This window comes from Podarcis bocagei (genome assembly GCF_964188305.1).
Source record: "Podarcis bocagei genome assembly, chromosome: 7".
Taxonomy (NCBI): domain Eukaryota; kingdom Metazoa; phylum Chordata; class Lepidosauria; order Squamata; family Lacertidae; genus Podarcis; species Podarcis bocagei.
In genome coordinates this window covers 12415390-12436199 of record NC_138132.1, presented here as the reverse complement: position 1 = coordinate 12436199, position 20810 = coordinate 12415390, and the positions used below count along the sequence as shown (strand labels likewise).

General features: G+C 47.2%; 2 protein-coding genes across 3 annotated transcripts in view; both read right to left on the bottom strand.

The window, feature by feature from the left end:
• The window catches only part of LOC308590359 (guanylate-binding protein 1-like), a 32700-nt gene extending 32605 nt beyond the window's left edge, over nt 1-95 (bottom strand). Inside the window, exon 1 of the mRNA XM_081200357.1 lies at nt 22-95. The gene's annotated coding sequence lies outside the window, so the exon portion shown is untranslated. The remainder of the gene's footprint in view (nt 1-21) is intronic.
• A 3716-nt stretch (nt 96-3811) lies between these two features.
• On the bottom strand, nt 3812-19189 carry LOC308590345 (guanylate-binding protein 3-like). Of its 2 annotated transcripts, none has more exons than XM_081200331.1 (11): nt 18872-19189; nt 16210-16418; nt 15133-15260; nt 14092-14201; nt 12265-12467; nt 9813-10055; nt 9323-9603; nt 8878-9090; nt 7302-7404; nt 5734-5927; nt 3812-5278 (listed from the first exon to the last, which is right to left on the bottom strand). In XM_081200331.1, the coding sequence occupies exons 2-11, from the start codon at nt 16397-16399 to the stop codon at nt 5063-5065; spliced, it is 1881 nt and encodes a 626-aa protein (XP_081056457.1). In that variant the 5' UTR covers nt 16400-16418; nt 18872-19189; the 3' UTR covers nt 3812-5062. The 2 variants fall into 2 exon arrangements, with proteins under 2 accessions (XP_081056457.1, XP_081056456.1); XM_081200330.1 differs by lacking the exon at nt 18872-19189 and adding an exon at nt 17691-17737.
• Nucleotides 19190-20810: the final 1621 nt, after the last annotated feature.

Below are 20810 nucleotides of genomic sequence, written 5' to 3'. Positions count from 1 at the left end.
GTTCATTCCCGCCCCCCTTACAGTTAGTTATCCTGGCCGGGACAGGCAGAAGTCCAGCAAAATCTGGACAGAGCCACGTTCAAAAATTATTTGAGCCACCCCACCCCCCAATCCACTTCTGGTTACAACCCCAAAACTATTTCACCATTTTGTCCACCAGGGAGCAAAGTTCAGGCATTGCAAACCTGCCCTGCATGATTTTTATTTTACTTTAGACCGGTGGTTCCCAACCTTTTTTTGGCCATGCCCCACGTAAGCATCTCTAAAATCCTGGTGTGTCCCCCCGACATACAATTCGTATTATTCTAAAAGTGAACTCTTTTTCACGTAGAGGAAGCCTAAAAGGCCATTAACTGTTAATAAATCATTCTCAAAATGCACCCCCTTAAAAATCAAATTGCCCCCGTGTGTGGCGTGTGCCCCACGTTGGGAACCACGGCTTTAGACAAAGGGCGGGTGAGGGGAGTCGTGCTAGAAGTTTGCAAAATTACGCATGGCATGGCGAGAGCGGATAGAGACACGTTTTCCACGCTCTCTCATAACCCCAGGACTCGTGGACATCCCAACGAAGCTGAATGTTGGAAGATTAAAAGGAAATGCTTCTTGCGGGAGGCAAGGAAGGCCACCGATTTGGATATGGCTTTAAAGGAGGACGAGACCACGTAGAAGGGGGCCAAAGGCGGCAAAATGCTTCTGAATCCCAGCTGCCTGGAACTGTTCCATCTCCTGAGAACAGGATGCTGCATCCAGCCTCATGGGGGCCGCCAACAATGCGCCGCTTCCTGGCCAAGGGGGCGGGTTGGGCGGGAACGTGAGATTGGCCTGTCTGGGTGGCGAGATAGCGGAGGACCGAAAGTGAAAGCAGGCATCCGGCTGTCTCTTTCCTGACAAGGCGAGCGATTCCAGGAAATCAGCGCTTCTCACTCCCGCCTCCATAAAGATCTCCCTGGCAACCGTGAAGACGAGGAAGAACCCTCCCGTCTCCAGACAAAAACAGGAACTTTTTTCTGAATTTCCCTTGCAGCACTTTGATCCCAAACCGAATAAATTCCTTCGCAAAATGACTCCTTTGTGTGCGTTGCCCCGGGCGTGGGGGGGGGGGCTGGGCATCGAGTGGCTAGGTCGTTTTAAATTCTATTTTCTTTCGCCCCCCTCCACGGTGGGGGGAAGGCATTTGTGAGATTTTTCTGCCTCAGGGGCCAAATGAACTTGATTGGCCTTTGGTCTGAGTGGTGGAAAACCACCTTTTGCAGTTCCACTTCAGGCAGCAACATTTGGGCGGATGGGCTTTGAGCGTGCGTAAGAATAATCGAATGGTGGAGTTGGAGCCCTGCAATGCAGGAATCTCGCTAAAGCAGCCATGGCAGATGGGCATCCAAGCTCTCCTTAAAAACCTCCAAGGAGAGTCCAGAGGTCTGAGAAACGGTTCTGGAGATGGTTTGTGGGAAATGCCCAAATACCTGTTCTGAAAAATGCCAAAATATGTACCTGGCAATACTTCTATTAGTAAAGTTAAAGGGACCCCTGACCATTAGGTCCAGTTGTGGCCGACTCTGGGGTTGCGGCGCTCATCGCTTTATTGGCTGAGGGAGCCAGCGTACAGCTTCCAGGTCATGTGGCCAGCATGACTAAGCCGCTTCTGGCGAACCAGAGCAGCGCACGGAAACGCCGTTTACCTTCTCGCTGGAGCGGTACCTATTTATCTACTTGCACTTTGAAGTGCTTTCGAACTGCTAGGTTGGCAGGAGCAGGGACCGAGCAACGGGAGCTCACCCTGCACGGGGATTCAAACCGCCAACCTTCTGATCAGCAAGTCCTAGGCTCTGTGGTTTAACCCACAGCGCCACCCGCGTCCCTCTAAGCTAGCCCAAATGTCACAAATTGTATGTGAACTTGAGTTTTCCAGAACATTTGGTAATTGAGGGTGAACTTTGCTGACATATAGTGGTACCTTAGTTGACGAATGTAATCCGTTTCGGAAGTGTGTTCTTAAACCGAAGCGTTCTTAAACCAAGGTGTGCTTTCCCATAGCAGCGGGGAACTCAGTTTCCAAATGGAACACACTCAACATGTTCTGCTTCCAAGGCAAAGTTCACAAACCAAAACACCTACTTCCAGGTTTGCAGCATTCTTGATCCAAGTTGTTCATAAACTAAGCTGTTCTTAAACCAAGGTACCACTTTATCTGGAATACCTAAGTCGACAGTGCCATTTCCCCATAAAAATAGCTCAAAAACGGCATTTTGTTTTGCCAAGAAAAGCTCAACAACTTTTCTGTCGGGATTTTCAGTTTGAAATATGTCAACCTTATCAGATATGGGGTCTTCAGGTTCCCCCCTCCCTGACTGGTGTTTTATTTGTGGGTGTATCCTGCAATGTGCTCTCTACACTGTAAGAGTGCATTCGTGACAGATATGTTCTGCTGTGCTTCCTAGTGCTTCCACATTATTGCTGCCTAGAGGAGCTATAACGCAATAAAAGTGGGACAAAAATAAACCACAGCAATGATTATATGTATTGCTGGATATATTACCACATATGGCCAGTAACTGGCACTTCCTGGTTTCAATGCTTATTGTAGCTTTAAATCTTTCTATGTTTATCCGTATAGTGAGGGCATCCTCATATAGCCAACTTATAATGAGGAATTGACACGAGACGTCACTCTCTGTCGATATAATTAGGACCACGTATCATATGGATAAGGGGTGGTCCCTCGCTTTGTTATTTAATGAGAATTTGGCCAACTGTCAGGCACCTGCCTAGTTTGACAAATTATCATGCCCGAGACATGAAATGTATTTGGCTCAGCCACAAGGACCGCCTACGCCTTGAACCCTCCATGAACCTTGCTCTGTGCCCACAGGATAAGGCGCACACTTGCACCCACTCCCAGGCCCCATTAGAGGAGGACAGCTGCTGATCTTCACAGCACTTACAGCCTAGAAGAGTATAAGGCAACCGCATTTGGTGCAGACCAACAGGATCTCATAATGGGAGAAAATGCCAGTACAGTGGATGTTGGCAAACTGAATTTTAAAAAGGCAAAATAATATCAGAACTGGAGCTGTCAGGGATGCAGAAGGTTAACGCTCAGGAACTTGGAAAAGTCTTTTTTTATATTATGAATTTTTATATTATGGACATATGTTCTGTATTATTTTCTTAATACTAATACAAGTTAGTCGTGGCCTTTGGCTACAACAAGAAACTTACGAGCTAAAGAACCTTTTGCTCTGCTGTGCACAAGTCCTATGTCTTACCCTCCCACTTTGCTGCTCCTGATATAACTCAACTTCGCCTTGGTGCAGAAACTCCTTCTCATCTTTTGCAGATTGGGAGTCAACCCTGGTTTCAAACTCTGGCCCTACTGCATGTGAAATTTGAGACTTTCTATCAGGCCAAGGTTTCTCCAGCAGACTCTGTGCTCCTGACTGACTGGAAAACAGGTGCTGGGGCCTATAAGTAGGATTTGGGGCACAGGGCTGTTACAAAAAGCAAATTCAGATAGCATGACATTTTTGCGGATATTGTACATCTTTGTCCAGGCTGGCATAGTGGTTAAGAGTGGTTGGACAAGGACCTGGGAGACAGGGTTCAAATCCCCACATGACCACGACACTTGAGTGATGACCATGGGGCATTCAAAGCCTCCCACAGCCTAACCAACCTCACAGGGCTGTTGCGGAGATTCAGTGAGGAGTATGCCACCTTGAATTTCTTGGGAGAAAAAAGTTAAATAAATAAATAAGCCGCCTCTTCTCCCACGCCACAAGAAAATTTAATGAAACACATAATTAAAAATGCAATGTTGTGAACTCCAGAATTATTTTATTATTTTGCCAGATGTTTATTCACATAAAAAACAACAACAAGTGTATAGTACAAGATCAAAGCAAACAGGCATATTTCAAATCCAGCGATTAAACCTACCCTCAGATGTGACAGTCAAATTTGTTAGCTTCCATGCGCTTACAATCTGCACCCAACCACATTTTCAGGTCAAGTCTGTGGTAAGCATCACTCTGCTAATACTGCAATATGGCACTCAGGCTACATCAACACAGCAGCTTTCTTTGTGATAGTGGCTTTGGTGTGACCTGAGACACTGTATGGCAAAAAGTTCTTCGTAGGCAACAGGCATGCAAGTAGCTAACTGGCTTCGTAAAGAGGTTGCCTTTGACAAATACAGCACTATTATAAGGTGTTCAAGGAAATCTGCACACAATCTGCATCTTCAATACACTCTTGGAAGACATTCTTGCCTCCCACTCGCAAGTGGAATTTTTTTACAGCTTCCTTTTTGCTTACTAACTTAATAATACAAATGTCAGGGAAGAAGAAAAAGGAAGTGTCAGTTCTGATGGGGAGGGTGGGGAAATCCTGGCAAATATATTAATATGTGGGTGTGTCAGGGAACAACAGAAGCTAAACTAGGGGACACCCAAATGCCCTGGCTAACACACCTTCTTAAACAATGCAGTAGTAAAATCAACAGCTACTAGGCCCTTGACCACCTTTGAAAACCTTCTCCTAACAACAACAGAACATAGCAAGGGGATGGTATCCACAATATACAATATACAGATGGTACCTCACACCACAGAAACTGGTGCTGATACGCCCAGGAACCTCGCCAAAATGCTGGAGAGGCTGGACCTCCACAGGCACATACTTCCACATGTGGTGGGAATGCCCCAAAACCCAACTCTTCTGGACAGCAGTCATACAAGAAAGAAGCAAAATAACTAAACAGGTACTATAAGTCACCCCAGAACTGGCCCTACTAAACATCTTCCAAGATAGCAATGCCCACTCACACTATAAAGAGCTCATAGCCCACCTACTCTCAGCAGCCAGAAACTTCATAGGCAGACACTGGAGGGACCTGTCAGGAATAAACATGGAACACGGGTATCAAGTAGTATGGGAAACAGCCTTACTAGAAAAGTTAATCAATAAACTGAGACTGAAACTGACATGGGGAGAAATAGAAGAGGATGCCTTCACCACCACTGTCTCATGACAAATGTAATTGGTGTGTAGGCCTTTTCCTGCTTGATCACAAGCGCTTTATAAAGTTAGAAGCCAGCGATCCAGCAAGTCTGGGGACAATACCAGGCAAAAAACATGTGGCAACATCTACCAGACCACCCAACACCCCTGCAAACCAAGATGGCTTATTGATATTTTCAGCCTGTTGTCTCAGCTGATTAATCTCCCCATTTAGTCGATTTGCTTCTTTCTGAAATCCATCCTTCAGCAAAGCCTCTTGCTCCTGCAAAAAGAGAGAGCATTCACATCAAAAGAAAAAAAGGGGTGTGATTCGGCTTTCGGGGTGCTTAAGAATACTTCCAGCCAAACCGAAAGGCAAAAGCTTTCTTCTGGTGTTCTAAAGAAGGCATCTAATTGAATGGAATTTAAGTTTTTAACGTCATTGTCTGTGCCACTTGACAGTCAAGGAGATGGCTCAGATCACGACGAACTTCCTTCCAACCCCAGAAGCTTCACTCCACAGCTGAGTGTGTCTTGCAAGGATGCCTGACCAGGACAAACACTGCTAACTAAATTAGATAGGGGCCCTGGGATTGTGAGGAAGAGGGCTAACACTCCCCTGAGCCTGACTTGATCCATTTTGTAAGGAAGCACAACTCCAGAACCACCCAAACTAGTGTTCTTGTGTTTGCTTGTTGCAAATGGAGAAGAGGCCCAAGATGGGCCTGTGATAGTTACCCTGAGTTTACTCTCCATCATCATTTTCTGCTCTTTCAGTAGATTGTCCCTTTCTTTCATCATCTTCTCCTCCAGCTGATGGATGTTCAGCTCGTAGCTCCGTTTCTGATCCTCCATCTTCTGTTCCAGCTCAGCTTGCTTCTGCTTCTGGATCTCCTGCTCTCGCTGTGCAGCTTCAGCCTTTGCCTTCGCCTCTGTCCCGGGAATGAAAAAAAGGAAGAACGAATAACTGCAGGTGTTTGTGCAGTGTCACAATATATTGTTATATTGTTACACAATATAGTGTAACAATATATTGTTACTGACTGCTATGGAGTTTGGGTCTGGCTCTGGCTAAAATAGGGTTAAAGGGGCCAGAATTACTGCTTGAAGTTTGTTAATGCTCAGTGGCCCTGCATACCGTTCATATCTGTATTTGGAGAAAGTAAGAAGCCCCAAAACAACTAGAAAATAGAAAAGTAGTAGCAGAAATAAATAAATACTCCAGAGCAGTAGTTTGTGGGACAGATTCAAGTGAACACTAGGAAATTTAGGTTTGCACATTCAAGTTAATTAATGAATTCTGTTGCCCTAGCGCAAGAATTCCACTTAAAAAAGAAACTTTTTCTGCTGTTAGGAAAGTGACAGGCAATTGAACTGAAAATTGTGGGATGTGAATGAGTAAAAGGGAAAATGTATAAGCACCCTACAAGCAAGTCAGGATGAATGTTCAGTGTCATAAACCAGTGTTTCCCAACCTTTTTTGGGCAAAGGCACACTTGTTTGATGAAAAAAATCTCGAGGCACACCACCATTACAGCCCCGTGACGTCAGCGCGCAGCGTCACGCCGGGAGGGACGCACGAAAGTGTAAGTTTCAATTTTTTTCCCTCCCCCTTGCCGGGGAACCTCCAAGCTTTGGGGGTGGGGGGGGGAGGAGGCAGCAAAGCGAGGCAGGAAGGAGAGCGCGGCTTGGCTGGGTGAGCTTTGGCAGGGAATGAGAGCCGCGAGGCGGGCGCTGCGGACGGAGACGCTGCCCGCCGAGCTCGCAGGCAGCCAGGTAGGCAGACGGCGAGAGCCCCACGCTGGGCGGCCTCTCCTCGCCGTCGCCGCCCCGCCTCTCGCCGCCCGACTCGCCCGCCTCCCTCCAGGCAACATCTCGCGGCACACTAGTGTGCCGCGGAACAGTGGTTGGGAAACACTGTCATAAACAAATCACAATGAATGCTCAACAAACGCGGGATTTAATCAAACCTCTGCAGAAGCTTTCTGTAAGCAGATTATTATTATTATTATTATTATTATTATTATTATTATTATTACTATTATTATTAAAATTTATATACAGCCATATACCATCAGCCTTGAAAAGCACACAGAGCTGAAAGAGAAAGTGGGAGAAAATGTCTCTTTTTCCAACATGCTTCTATGTCATTTTCAAGGGGTAAAAAGATAACCACACCCACAACCTCATGACGAAGTGGGCAGCATGTGGGGAGGCCCAGAGTCTTCATGAGCCCCAGGGGAAGACCTCCAGGGAGCCACATTGTTGACCACTGCCCCATGCATGCTACTTTCCCATCCCCTTACCTGCCATTTCCTTCTCTTTCTCTGACAGAGCTTTATCACTTAGCAGTATGGCTCTGCTGACATTCTCCTTCTCCTTGAGGAACTGCTGTAGGACTGTCTCTGCCTGCAACAGAAGAGTCAGCATAGTGAATGAAGAGAGGCCGGCTAAAACAGATTGGGTCCCCTGCCTGCTTCAAGTTTCCCATTTTTGCTTAATAAGGTGAGAAAGGAGAAATACAAATGCATGAACATTTCTGCAGTGATGTTAATAGTAAAGAGGAAGGGAGACTGTCTGAAGCATGGACTGTGAGAAGATAGATGGCCCAGATGGCATTTGACTCCCTGGCAGGCACCCCTTTCATTTCAGGAACAATGTAGATCTCATCCTGCAGCTGAGGGCTGTGGACTTCCTTCTTCTATTACCTCTGTATTAAAAAGGACTCCTCCTGAACGGTTAAGTCCGGACAAAGGCGAATACAGGGCTGCAGCGCTCCTCTTGCTTTCAGGCAGAGGGTGCCAGCGTTTGTCCACAGACAGCTTTCTGGGTCATGTGGCCAGCATGACTAAACCACTTCTGGCGCAATGGAACGCCGTGACAGAAACCAGAGCGCACCAAAACGCGGTTTACCTTCCCACCACAGCGGTATCTATTTATCTACTCGCACTGGCATGTTTCTGAACTGCTAGGTTGGCAGGAGCTGGGACAGAGCAATGGGAGCTCAACCCATTCGAACCGCCAACCTTCTCACCAGCAAGCCCAAGAGGCTCAGTGGTTTAGACCACAGCGCCACCCGCGTCCTCTGTATTATTCACCCCTAGAATTGTGGCCCTCTAAGAGCCTAAGCAGATATGTTGAGGGATGCCTGTGACTGGATCTGCTAGCATTCTGAAAGTTACTTAACACTGCTGGGGACTGCACATCACATCAGAGCAGCCAGGATGGAAGAAAAGGTCATCTGCTTTCCTGAGCTAAACAGCCCTCCAAATATCCGATAACGCAAGGATCTCTCAGTGCCACGGTGTCCTAGTCCAATCTGCAATCTCTAGCAATTGATTTTAAGTAAATTTCAAAGCACTGTGGACTTCCTGTGTCACATCTACATAGGTCCTAAATTGGGAAGCTCAGGCACATTGCTAGGGGAAGCAGAACAACCTCCCACAATCTTTCTCCCCGTCTACTTTTTATATGTCTCTCGACTGGACCAGGAATCTGAGCTTGTTTCAGCTGTATGCCTTTCTGTTTCCTACCGGGTTGAACAATGAGCTATTAGACTGCAGTCAGACAAGCCTTAATTTTTCATAGATTCAGAATTTTAAAAATGGTGCAATTGTGTAGCAATAGTTGTTGTTGTTGTTGTTGTCTTATACCCCCGCCCATCTGGCTGGGTTTCCCCAGTCACAATTTCAGTACCCAGTCTCCAGCTCTGGTACTCAGATATGAACTTTGCACCTATTTCAGCCACACCTATGAAATGTGTTTCAGGTTTTGGCAATTTGAATTCTGAGAAAACCATGATTTGCACCCCTACTCTCCAATTAGCTGAGCTTTATAATGCCCCTTTAAGATGTTCATTCAGCAGCCCTCGCGCTTCCTCACCATCACTCCTTTCTTCTGTTCTTGGTGGTATCTCTGTTCCATTTCCTTCAGGTCATCCGAAAACAGCTTGTGACCGCCAGGACAGGAGTAAACCCCTTGTTTGATGTTTTCCTCCAGCTCCCCAGACAAGGACATCAACACAGCCCAAGAGAGTTTTGAAGATTCCTGCTCATTCTTTTGGCAGAAGCCCTCCTTCATCTGGTCCATGGTTTTCTGGCAACACAAACAAAACAAAGCTGAGACATAGCTAAGCACTTCAAAACTTTTCTAATCTGGGAGAACAGACTTTGTGCGCCCAAATTTATTTTCAGAATAAAATTGTTCAAGACATTTCTTAACCACCCTCCACCAAAAGATTCCCGTGTGGTGGACAAAAATCTGAATATTTGGGTATAATATACAGTTTGCAGCATGTTAATATACAGGGGATCAAGGGACAACCTACCATGAGTTCCACCTGGAACCGTTGTTGGTCATCCTTGAAGGCACGATCCAGGAACACCTGCAGGGCCTCCTTCTCGCACTCGGCATGGATCCCCAGCAGCTCCTGGACCGTCTCCGTAGGAAGCTTCAGCTTTTGATCCATCAGCTCCCTGTAGCGCACAGTAGCATCATGGATAGCAGCCGAGTTCTCAATCTCAGCCAAGGCCAGCACTGCGCTCTCCATGCAAGGCACTTGCCCACTGCGAATGGTGTCCACATAGGTTGTCACTAGGTTTGCCAGCACTACCAGGGGGGGAAAGAAAAGGAGCTAGTTGTGGGAAGACACACTGAACTGCCTGTGCTCAGAGTGGCCCATTGCAATGCAAAACCAAGTAGCTAGGATGGTGGGCCAGATCCCAAGCTCCTCCCTGGGGCAATTATGGCAGGTGCACAGGGCCATCCAGCTGCCAACCAGCTAGTCTGAGGAGGACTACACAGTTACCAGGACTCACAGCGGCCATTGACAAGGTGTCCTCCGGGGATGGTCTTTTCCTTGGATGAAGTATAGATGTAACGGCAGAACTGGCCGGCTTGTTCCACAAAGTCGGGCTCCAGCTGGCTCTCCTGCATCGACTCCAGATGGGGCAGGTTCTTCCTAGTAGTGGGTCGGTCAAAAATGAAACACTTGCGAGTGGGGAAGAACATCCGGATGCATTTGCGAGGCAGGTTGTACAGCTGAACATCAGAGGCATCGCCTGGAAAGAAGACGATGGAGATGTTAGCTATTTTCCTGAGTCATGCAGGGGTTTCACCCTCAAAGCCTTCATGATGAAGTAGGCTCCAGAACCAGGACTCTGAAGATGACTCTTTACTTGCAGGGTGGCAGCTGTTAACAATCAGTATTATTTGTGCATATAAAGTCCAATACAATGCATTTGAGCCCAAGAGAGGATCTTTTTGCTTCTTGCTTCAAAAACTCTTTCATAGCAGTAAGACAGCCTTTCTCAACCTGTGGGTCCCCAGAGGTTGTTGAACTACAACTCCCATCACCCCTAGCTAGCAAGGCCAGAGCTCAGGGATGATGGGAGCTGTAGTCCAACAACATCTGGGGACCCACAGGTTGAGAACTGCTGAGTTGCTGATTTGTCTGTCCTCACAAACTCCTCCAGACACAGCATCTGCTTGAAGTTTCCACACTCCCATGTTGTTGTTGTTGGTCAATGAAACAACAACAAGACAACCTCCAACTCCCTCCCCTCCTATATAAGAAACACACTCACTTTTAAAGGGACTTAACAAATTACCAAGGCAATGAGTCAGCATTTCAGTGACCTTAATCGTAGTCACAAGATTCTGCAGCTGTTACATTACATAGGTTTTCTTTCCCCCCAGTACAAATCACTCTTTGTAAAATACATTTTCTAACAAATACAGTACCAGTACAAATATTAACAGGAGATGGGGAGCTTGTGGGTAAATCTGAAATGGCACACGGAAATGCAAAGATACCAGTGGGTTGGAACATGGAAGAGGAAAAGTGGGATTTGAGCAAGGCGGATATTTCATACTACAGAAGGGAAGGCATAGCATACTTCATGGTTATCCTTATTAAGTACATAGGCACACAACCCTTTCCCCTCTTCCTTGCTTCCCCCCCATTCTGACTTTTAGATCTAACTTTAGATGGCAAGCCTATAGGCATGAGTTTCTAAGTTTTAAGCAACAACTAGTAATTTCAGATGCATTATGAATTCTGAGTGTTTTTAAATATATATGCTAAAAACAACAGTCTCATGCACTTTAAAGACTAGCAAGTATGTTATGGCATAAGCTTACTCTCTCAGGTACATGGAATGTTATCCCAAGTTGGCAGATATATACACACATGCAAGTTACATAGCTGGGTTAGCCAGCCTAGTGCCCTCTAGGTGTCATGGGACTGCAGCTCCCATCATCCCTAAGCAGTGTCCATGCTGACTGGGGCCTACCAGAGCTGGCTGTTTGTGGGAGTAACGCTCCGTTTTGCAAAGGCAAACCTCGCACAAAGACGTGCCACAGCATGTCAAGGAGCGTTACGCTTGCTTTCGCTGACCTTTTGCCTTCTTGGCTAGAAAACAGGGTTTCCTCCCTGACCTTTTGTCCTTTCACAAACTGTTTGCTTAGACATATCGCTTGGCTGGAGCACGGCAGGGAAAGCAGGTGTTATCAAGTATGGGGGGGGACATTTGAGGGAAACACCTGCTGTCATGTGCATTTGCTGATGCTGGGAATGTGCTTAGATGGAAATATGTTAAAGTTCAGAGTGGTTTCACTACTGCTTTGCAACTGTTGGTTTTTGCCAATAAAAGAGGCTCTGCCAAGCTAGCCGATTAGCTTGCTTCCGCATAGCTCACCCGCATTCAACCTGTGGTCTCAGTTATTCCTACAGCTGTTAGTAAGTTAGCAAGGTTCCGTTGTGTTTGCTGCAACAGAGGAACTTGGCTACCCCTTTGAAACAGTTTATATACTGTATTTTATTGTGGTTTGTTGGGAGGAATTTTGTGCAGAGGAAAGCTGCAACTGTTTCAAATAAATGTGATGTGTAAACACATCAAACGTGCTTTGAAGCACGACTCTGGTAGGTAGTAAAGACATGACGTTAACACACCTAGACTGGTCTTAAACTAAAGCCACATTCACACAAAACTTCAAAGCACTAGGATACCATTTTGACCAGTCATGGCTTCCCCCAGAGAATTCCGGGAACTGGAGTTTGTTAAGGAGGCGAAGAGTTGTTAGGAGACCCCTAATCTCCCCCAAAAGCTACAATTCCCAAAGTGGTTTAACAACCAATACTCCTTCTCAAGGAACTCTGTAGTCTGGGAAGGGGAAGAGTAGTTTCCCAACACCTCAGCACCTTTAACAAACAGCACTTCCTGGAATTCATTGGGGGAAGCCACTGAATTCGCCCGCCACTGTCAGTACCTTTCTTTAATCTCAAGGAATGTTCCAGATACTCGTCTTCAGTGATGGGGTGCCCATTCAGCTCCAGCTGCAAGGTGAAATCCCGCAAGGCCCAGACGAAACTTGGGAAGAAGCGGACAAACTCAGCAGAGTCTTCCAGTCCCTCACTGCCGCCCCCGGGGGACGATTTGGCTTTGATGCGCTCGGTGAGCTCTGTCACATAGCTGTTGGCCAGGTTTAGGAATCAAGAGACCAGTTGCCTGCACAGAGGGAGAACAAGCAGCCCCTCAAAATACCCCCACCATGCAATACAGAACAGACAGTTCGATGCAAACGAGAAAAGTCCTGTACCTTTAAACTGCTGCATATTTTGGAGCACCATCTCATTAACCTTTTCCATTGCATGTGCAGAACAAATCCTCATGCAGCTGCATTTGTGGTGATGATGTCCTCACAATGTGCCCTTTCCATGCCTCTCCCCCCCCCCCATCCTGCCCCCAAGGGTGGACTGCTTTGAAATTATTGCCACAGGAAAACAAAGTTACAGCAGGAGAGAAAAGCCCTTCAACTTTATGTGGCACATGGATGGCAGTTTTAGAAAAATGATGTCAAAGATGTTCAAAGTTGGGAGTTAACTCTTTATTAGCAAAAGCAGGATCTTCATGGACTTGGTTGAGTGTCAGGCCAAAGGAGCGCAGCAGCTCACCTCCGGTAGGTCTTGCTCCATGACTCCATTGCTGAGACTGAAAGTCCCCACCTCCCCACAGCAGTCTAGGTCCCTCCTCTCCAGGGCTTTCCCCAAACAATCAGAGACTGCACCTGCATGCAACTTGCCACTGCTCTGCCCATTTCAGCCCTCTTCTGGTTCTGGGAGACAAGTGGGGAGGGAAGATTGTAGCAGCAGGACGGGGAGACTCCTGTGACTTTTCATCGACCTGATTCATCTTCCTCTTGGAGTCCTCCCACTCACCGGCTTTGGCTTCTGCCTTTGATTGTGGACTGCTCTCTGCCACAGATTCTTCCTGCTCACTGAACCCTGTTACCTCCTCATCTTCTTGTTTTCTGTTTTTTATGTATATAATTTTTATTAAATTTTCTGGTTTACAATTTCAAATTCTCATTTTACATCCTTAAGATATCAATGACTTCTCTTCTCCTTCCATGGTTCATTTTACATATCTTAAATCCCTGCATATTGTACAAAAAACTATACCAATCAGTTTACTGTTATTGCATCCATCAAAACTCATTTACACTGTTGAATTTATCTTAATGTTGCCAGCATTTTCAGCTGGGCACAATTATTTTCCATATATTCAATAAACATTTTCCAATCTTCTTTAACTGTATGTTCTTCTTGTTCTCTTACTCTGTATGCTAAGCCTGCAAGTTGTGAATATTCTGTCAAGTAAGTTGCCATTCTTCTTTGGTTGGAAGCTTGCTCATTTTCCATTTTGGGGCTAACATAACCTCCTCATCTTCTGAGACTTCCTCTTCCCAGTCTGACTCCTCCTCTTCTAAGTTATCACCAACTTTGAACGGTATGATTTACTACTGGCTTGCTCTGTGGACTTGTGGGTCACAATACCGAAAAAGAATGAAAATCTAACACTACAAAGGTTAGAGTTGTACCCGTTGTTCTGCACACTCTTGCCTCTGGTCCCACCCACCACTGACACATGGCCCCTGGAAGGTTGCACATAAAATAATGTGGCCCCTGGGCTGAAAAATATTTCCTCCTGCTCTAGAGTAACAAGAGGCAATGTCCTAAAGAGAGAGAGCCAATACAGGACTTCCTCAAACTCCCTCCAGCAAATGAAAATCAGAGTTAGTGCTTGGGAAGGATACTGAAGCTGATCCATAGCTTGCTGGTCAATGGCACCAAAACTGTTGTAGACCAGGGTGCTGCTCAGGAGCACAGCCAAAGCGAAGATCCAGGTGTCATTTTGAGTATCGCCCTAAGAAAGGAGGAAGAAAGTCTTTAGGTTCTGCTTCTCCCCTTCCACCGCAGTGTTGCTTCCAAAGTGCTGTTGGTGCTGGGCTGTCCCTAAACTCCCTTCCTTTGAGCCCCGATTCTGGGTTTTAACAGCAGCTAGTCACATCAAAATCAAGCAGGGAAAGCTTTGCCCAACACTTGTTCCCATACCAGAGAAAAGCTTCCCAAGGTTAATAATGATGATGGTGATGATTTTATACCCCTCCGATCTGGCTGGGTTTCCCCAGTCACTCTGGGAGGCTTCCAACAGAATATTAAAAATACGACAAAACATCAAACATTAAAAACTTCTCTAAACAGTTTCTGTTCCTCAGGCTGATGCTATTGTTGCCAGAAACAAAGCGGCACAACTCTAAAGCACAAGTGTGCAAGGAAGTTGAGAAATACCATTGGCGTAGCGATGTTTGCTCATGTAGGCTCGAGCTTGTCCTTTGCTATCCCATACCATCGTGGATGGGAAAGCAATCAGCACCAGATTCACACTACTGTATAGACCTTCCTCCAGCTCTCAACTTCAACTGACTGGAAATTCCAAAAATTACATAAATTGTGCTGAGCCATCAAAATCCCAGCAGCCAAAATATTTAGTCATACTTGGGGCTTTCCTGTAGTTTACAAAGAGGTCGGCAGCCTCACACCTGCTTGTTTTCACAGTCCCTTCACCGAGACCTGGTTTCAGTCTCAGAGTGGCACTTTGAATGTAAAAAACATTTATCTCTGTTGATGTGTGCATTTTCTGGTTCTGTAGACAAATACCTGGCAATGATCCGTCAGCAGCTGGGTATGGTGGCAGATATGTTGCGCCTGGCCCTGCCACAAATGCTGTTATGTCCTTTGCCCGTACATGCTAGGCAGAAATTCAGCGGGCGCGCCATCCAAGAGTTCAGAATTACCTTTTCCACATCGCCTAGTCCCTCTGTATCCAGAAGCACAAGGGTTTGACCAGGCCTGCCAGGGTAAGGGACGCACCACATCCAAATTCCCTTGGTCTTCGACTGCACCGTAGAACCCAGGGGGAAACCTAACCATGGAGATAATCAAATTTTCAGGATTTAGGAAACCGGAATCATGTGAGCTAGTAAGAACAGGGAATGGGGCTAACGCCCTTTCTCTTGGAAGGCTCTTACGTCAGTTCCCTCTCCCACACAGGGGGGTGGGGTGGTAGAAAAAGTAGGCTTCTGTTTAGGAATCTAGAAAGCTTCCTGACACTGAATCAGCCCATCTAACCCAGTATTGTCTACCCTGACTGACAGCAGTTCACCAGGGTTTTCAGACTAGGAGCATTCAACCTGGGAACTTATACATGCAGATCATATACTCTACTAATATTCTACATTTTCCAAAGAGATGTACCAGGAAAACTAGGATTAGAGTCATGCTGGACTCTTGTGGAAGTTGTGTCCAAATTGTTGCCTTGGAACACATTAACTGTCCTTGAATTGTTGTTGTTGTTTATACCCCACCATCTGGCTGGGTTTCACCAGCCATTCTGGGTGGCTCCCAACAGAATATTAAAAACACAATAAAACATCAAACACTAAAAACTTCCCTAAACAGTGCTGCCTTCAGATGTCATATAAAAGTCAGATAGTTGTTTATTTCCTTGACATCTGAAGGAAGGGCGTTCCACAGGGCTGGCACCACCACTGAGAAGGCCCTCTTCCTGGTTCCCTGTAACCTCACTTCTCGCAGTAAGGGAACTGCCAGAAGGCCCTCGGCACTGGATCTCAGTGTCTGGGCCGAATGATGAGGGTGGAGACGCTCCTTCAGGTATCCTGGGCCGAGGCTGTTTAGGGCTTTAAAGGTCAGCACCAACACTTTGAATTGTGCTTGGAATAAGTTACTACATGATTCTCTCTGCACAGAAGGGCACTCTGTGGTCCACCCCCCCCCCCATTTGAGCATAAAACACTTAAATGTAGAGTTTGCTCCCCTCCCTCTCCAGGGTTCACTGCAATTTTCTCTCTCACCTGAGTTTCTGCCAGCTAGTTTGTTCATGAGGTAGGACTTGCCCGTTCGGTAGAGTCCCACAATGGCAACCACCACCACCGGCTGGCGAATTTCGGAGAGCAGGCGAAGGGCCTTTTCACAGACAAAGAGCTTCCTGTCCCTGTTCTCAATCAGGCAGATGGGCTCGGACATGTGGCTTTCGGGCGCCATTGCTCTCAACCTGAAAGTACTGTTTGGGGTAGGAGACAGATGGAAATCCAGGAAGAGTCACCATGGGATATATTTCATGTACACCTATGAATCAAAAATATGAGTTGCATGGATCCAGCAGCCAGAAGAATCAGAAAGATGTTATTTATTTATTTATATTTAGACCATTCCATTGCAACTGTCTAACATCCCAAAATTTCAACACATCTTGCGATGGTTTGACCCCTTTCATTTTAACAGTATAAATTCTACAAACACTCTCCCTGTCTCCTCAAAATCATTTCTCCTGCATATTCCCCATCTTATCTTAATGGCACATATTACTTTATCATTGGGACGCGGCTGGCACTGTGGGTTAAACCACAGAGCCTAGAACTTGCCAATCAGAAGGTTGGTGGTTATTAATAGCGATAACCCACCATTTTTCCATTTTATATTCTGCTTGCCCCTTCCACTTCCTAGCGATCGTAATTTGTGCAGCTGTCAATAAATTTGTAAGCAAGTCTTTCATAGCCTGTGAACCTTCCACCCCATCGTAAATAGATAATAATGCTACCTCTGGACTTTCAGTCAGCTTTAACGCAGTGATTTCTGTTATTTCCTTAAACTCCCTTTACCAAAAAAAGTTTACATATTTACACCACCACCAGTGAAGATAAGATAGATGATTTATAATGTGCACAAGCAATGTGCAAATAAATCCATTAATAAAACACAGCTAAAAAAATTAGGTAATGAATTTGATTCAGTGTTGACCATTTGTTCTGTATGCCATGAATTTATAATTTCTGGAAGTTTTAATGATTTCACTGCCAAGATATTGAACAACTTGATGGTTTATTGCCTTAATGGGGCGCAGCAACAAAACCGCTGACGAATTTGCAAAGCTAAGCAGGGCCAGGTATGGTTTCGATTTGGATGGGGGACCACCTGTTGAGATTCCTGCACTGACCCTCAGGGTTCCTTTCAAATCTACAATTCTCTGACTCTATGATTCTGTCATCTCGAACACGGGTAGGCAAGCTAAGGTCTGGGGACTGGATCCGGCCCAATCGCCTTCTAAATCCAGGCAAGGAGCTAACCTTTTGCAAAACACCACACATATTGAAGTTACAACAACAACAACAATAATAATATTGTTTTAATATTTTAAATTTTCTGTAAATTGCCATGGCTTTTATTGGAAGTGAAAGGTGGCGTACAATTTAGACAAACAATTTTTTCTGTTACTGTTATTATTAGGAAGAAACTATGTTCTGAGCAGTTTGTCTGCAATGAGCAAACTTATCACCCAAGAATCTCTGGGGAGCCCCGTGTTTCCATGAACACCGTTTCAAAACCACCAAGTTCGTGGGGTCTCCCTCCCTCCCTGTGATAACTGCTGAGGCAGTTAAAACTTGCTTCAGTTTCCGGATCGAGGCCCTGCCTTGCCCAGAGACACACAGAGGACCCGGAAGGTTGACTGGCCTCTTTGCAGCCTGCAAAGCAACCCATCGCGCAAAACCACAAACCGCACAGGGTTCGTGTGGGAATCCCCAGGCCGATTCTCACGAGACACGCACCAATGGGGTAATGGTGCCAAATGCTTCTTAGTTAGCATCATAGGAGCCAACTCCTAGGGGGCCGAGGTCCCTTCGCCCCGCCCCGCTGCCCCCCGACAATAAAATGTTTGAGGGGGTCGCGCCCCCCCCCCCCACATTGTCATTCAAACGATGTGCGTGCGCCGTGCCATGTGATCGATTATGTGGTGCGAGGCTTATCTCCCCCCCCCTCCTCAATTTGATTGAAGTTGACACCCCTGGCTAGAACTCTTTCCTTAGCTCATCGGGGGGCCCCCCCGCCCCCTGGCGCTAAACCAGCCTCAGACGCGCGGAGACATTTGGCAGCACCTCGTAAGCAAAAAGAGCTTCGCTTGGGCGCCGCTCCAAATGGCTAGCTAAGACTAGCTCGGGTGGGGATCCCAGAATAAACAACCGGCCCTTCGCTGCTCTGCTTTTGCATGTGCACCAGCAAACCGATCCTCCGCGCGTCTACTCGGAAGTAAACGAGACGGCGACGGCTCTCCCCCTCTCCACTCGCGCAGCGGTTCCCAACTTTCCGGTGCAACGTCTACTCAGAAGTAAGCCTTACTTTAACCCCACGGGGCAGGACTGCCAACTTGGCCCCGGGGCCGTGGGCGCCATGGAGCGTGCATGACCCTGGCACCGAAATTTGTGGGTGCCCGGTCCCCTTCATGGGGAATTTTGTGGGCGATGGCGCACCCACCAGGGTCCCAGGGAGTTGGCACACACGGTCACGGGGATGACTCCCGGGTAAAGAGGGCTGGGATTGCACGTGTGGATTCTCGCAGCAGGCAAACGAGGAGGTGGCTCTCCAAGCTCCGCCTCCGCGGCTGTTCAGCAACGGGGATCGCGGCGCAACTGCCGATCGCGGCGAGGTCCGCCCGAAATGTGGCCCGGTCGCTCTCCTTACCTCCCGACAGCAGTAGCGGCCTCTGGCTCCCAGACCTCCCGCGCGCTCTCCCGCCGACCCCGCTAACTCTGGCTCTTCGCCTACCCAGCGCGGCTTTTGTTCGCGACCAGGAAGTGAAAGTGAAAGCAGCCCCTGATTGTAAGCGCAGGATTCCTGGAAGAGCGGTGCCTTCTCAGCAGCGCCAGCCGCGTCCTCACTTTCTGAGTTTTTAACTGTCTTCACGCACGGATTTGGGTGTTTCTGAACTGTTGCCAGTTATGTATGCCCTTTTATGAACGTCTGTTCTGTATTATTTTATTAATACTATTGCCTAGTGTCAGTTTGTTGTGGACTTTGGCTAGAACAATAAACTTATGAACTTGATATATGCCTAGCTTTTGTGGGATTTTAGTGTTGTGAGTTTTTTTTGGGGGGGGGAGTCCCTGCGACGGGGTGAGCTCCTGTTGCTCGGTCCCTGCTCCTGCCAACCTAGCAGTTCGAAAGCACGTCAAAGTACAAGTAGATAACTAGGTACCACTCCAGCAGGAAGGTAAATGGCGTTTCCGTGCGCTGCTCTGGTTCGCCAGAAGCGGCTTAGTCATGCTGGCCACATGACCCAGAAGCTGTACACCGGTTCCCTCGGCCAATAAAGCGAGATGAGTGCCACAACCCCAGAGTTGTCCGCGACTGGACCTAATGGTCAGGGGTCCCTTTACCTTTACTAGTAGTCTGCATAATGCCCGAGCCCTAATTCCTGGGCTCCTAGACCCACAGCAAGGGTTAAAACTAGCCAGGCCATCTTCTTGGTGACTTACTGGGGAAACTGTACGCCAACTCCCTCGGCCAGTAAAGCAAGATGAGCGCCGCTATCCCAGAGTTGTCTGTGACTGGACCTAATGGTCAGGGGTCCCTTTACCTTTACCTATAACAAAGGGAAGTAGCTTTGTGCCAAATGGGTGCTCCCCCTCAATCACCTGGCTGGTAGGGGCAGCAGAGTCATGTGTGAGAGTTGGAAGCAGCCTTCAGGCGGAAGCCAGGGAAGGAAAGCCATGCTTGATTTCTGTTGTCAGGGTGGGTGGGCATGTACACAAATAGGTAAATATGCAAATGGGGTGGTGGGGTGGTCTAAACCACTGAGCCTCTTGGGCTCGCCGATCAGAAGGTCAGCGGTTCGGATCCCCGCAACAGGATGCGCTCCCATTGCTCTGTCCCAGCTCCTGCCAACCTAGCAGTTCAAAAGCAAGTGCAAGTAGATAAATAGGTACCGCTGCGGCGGGAAGGTACACTCTGGTTTCCATCATGGTGTCCCGTTGTGCCAGAAGCGGTTTAGTCATGTTGGCCACATGACCCGGAAAGCTGCCTGTGGACAAACCCCGGCTCCCTCTGCCTGAAAGCAAGATGAGGGTTGTGCAACAATAGTCGCCTTTGACTGGACTTAGCCATCCAGGGGTCCTTTACCTTATATATGCAAATAAACCATATATCATAAAGACATCAGTCACCACTGACCCTCATTCCATGGAAATTGAACCCTGCACCTCAGATTGAGGTGGCGTGCAACATTATTCTGTGGCACCAGAGCAGGGGTGACCAACCTGGGAGGAGGGCCTATGAGCACATCGAATATCCAGCCTGTCATGTGTTTTAATCTGGTTTTAGATTACAGTTGATTTTAATTATTTCTGAATGTTTTAAATGCTTGTTATTTTCTTTTACAGATAAAAAGGAGCTGGGTGGGAGGGAGGGAGAGGAGAAATGCAAAAACCCTCAAAAACTTCACTGCACTTTGAGGCAGTAATGCGAACACACACCCTCGGTCTTTTGCAGTAGCAAGCCTGGCCCTGGGGCCCTGGACGTCTGCCCCCAAATGTTGCCCTGATGGGGCAGGAACCAGCAGCCACTCATTTCCCTCTTCCCTTTTTTTGCACCCCTCTGCCTGTCTCTCACCATGCATCCTCAG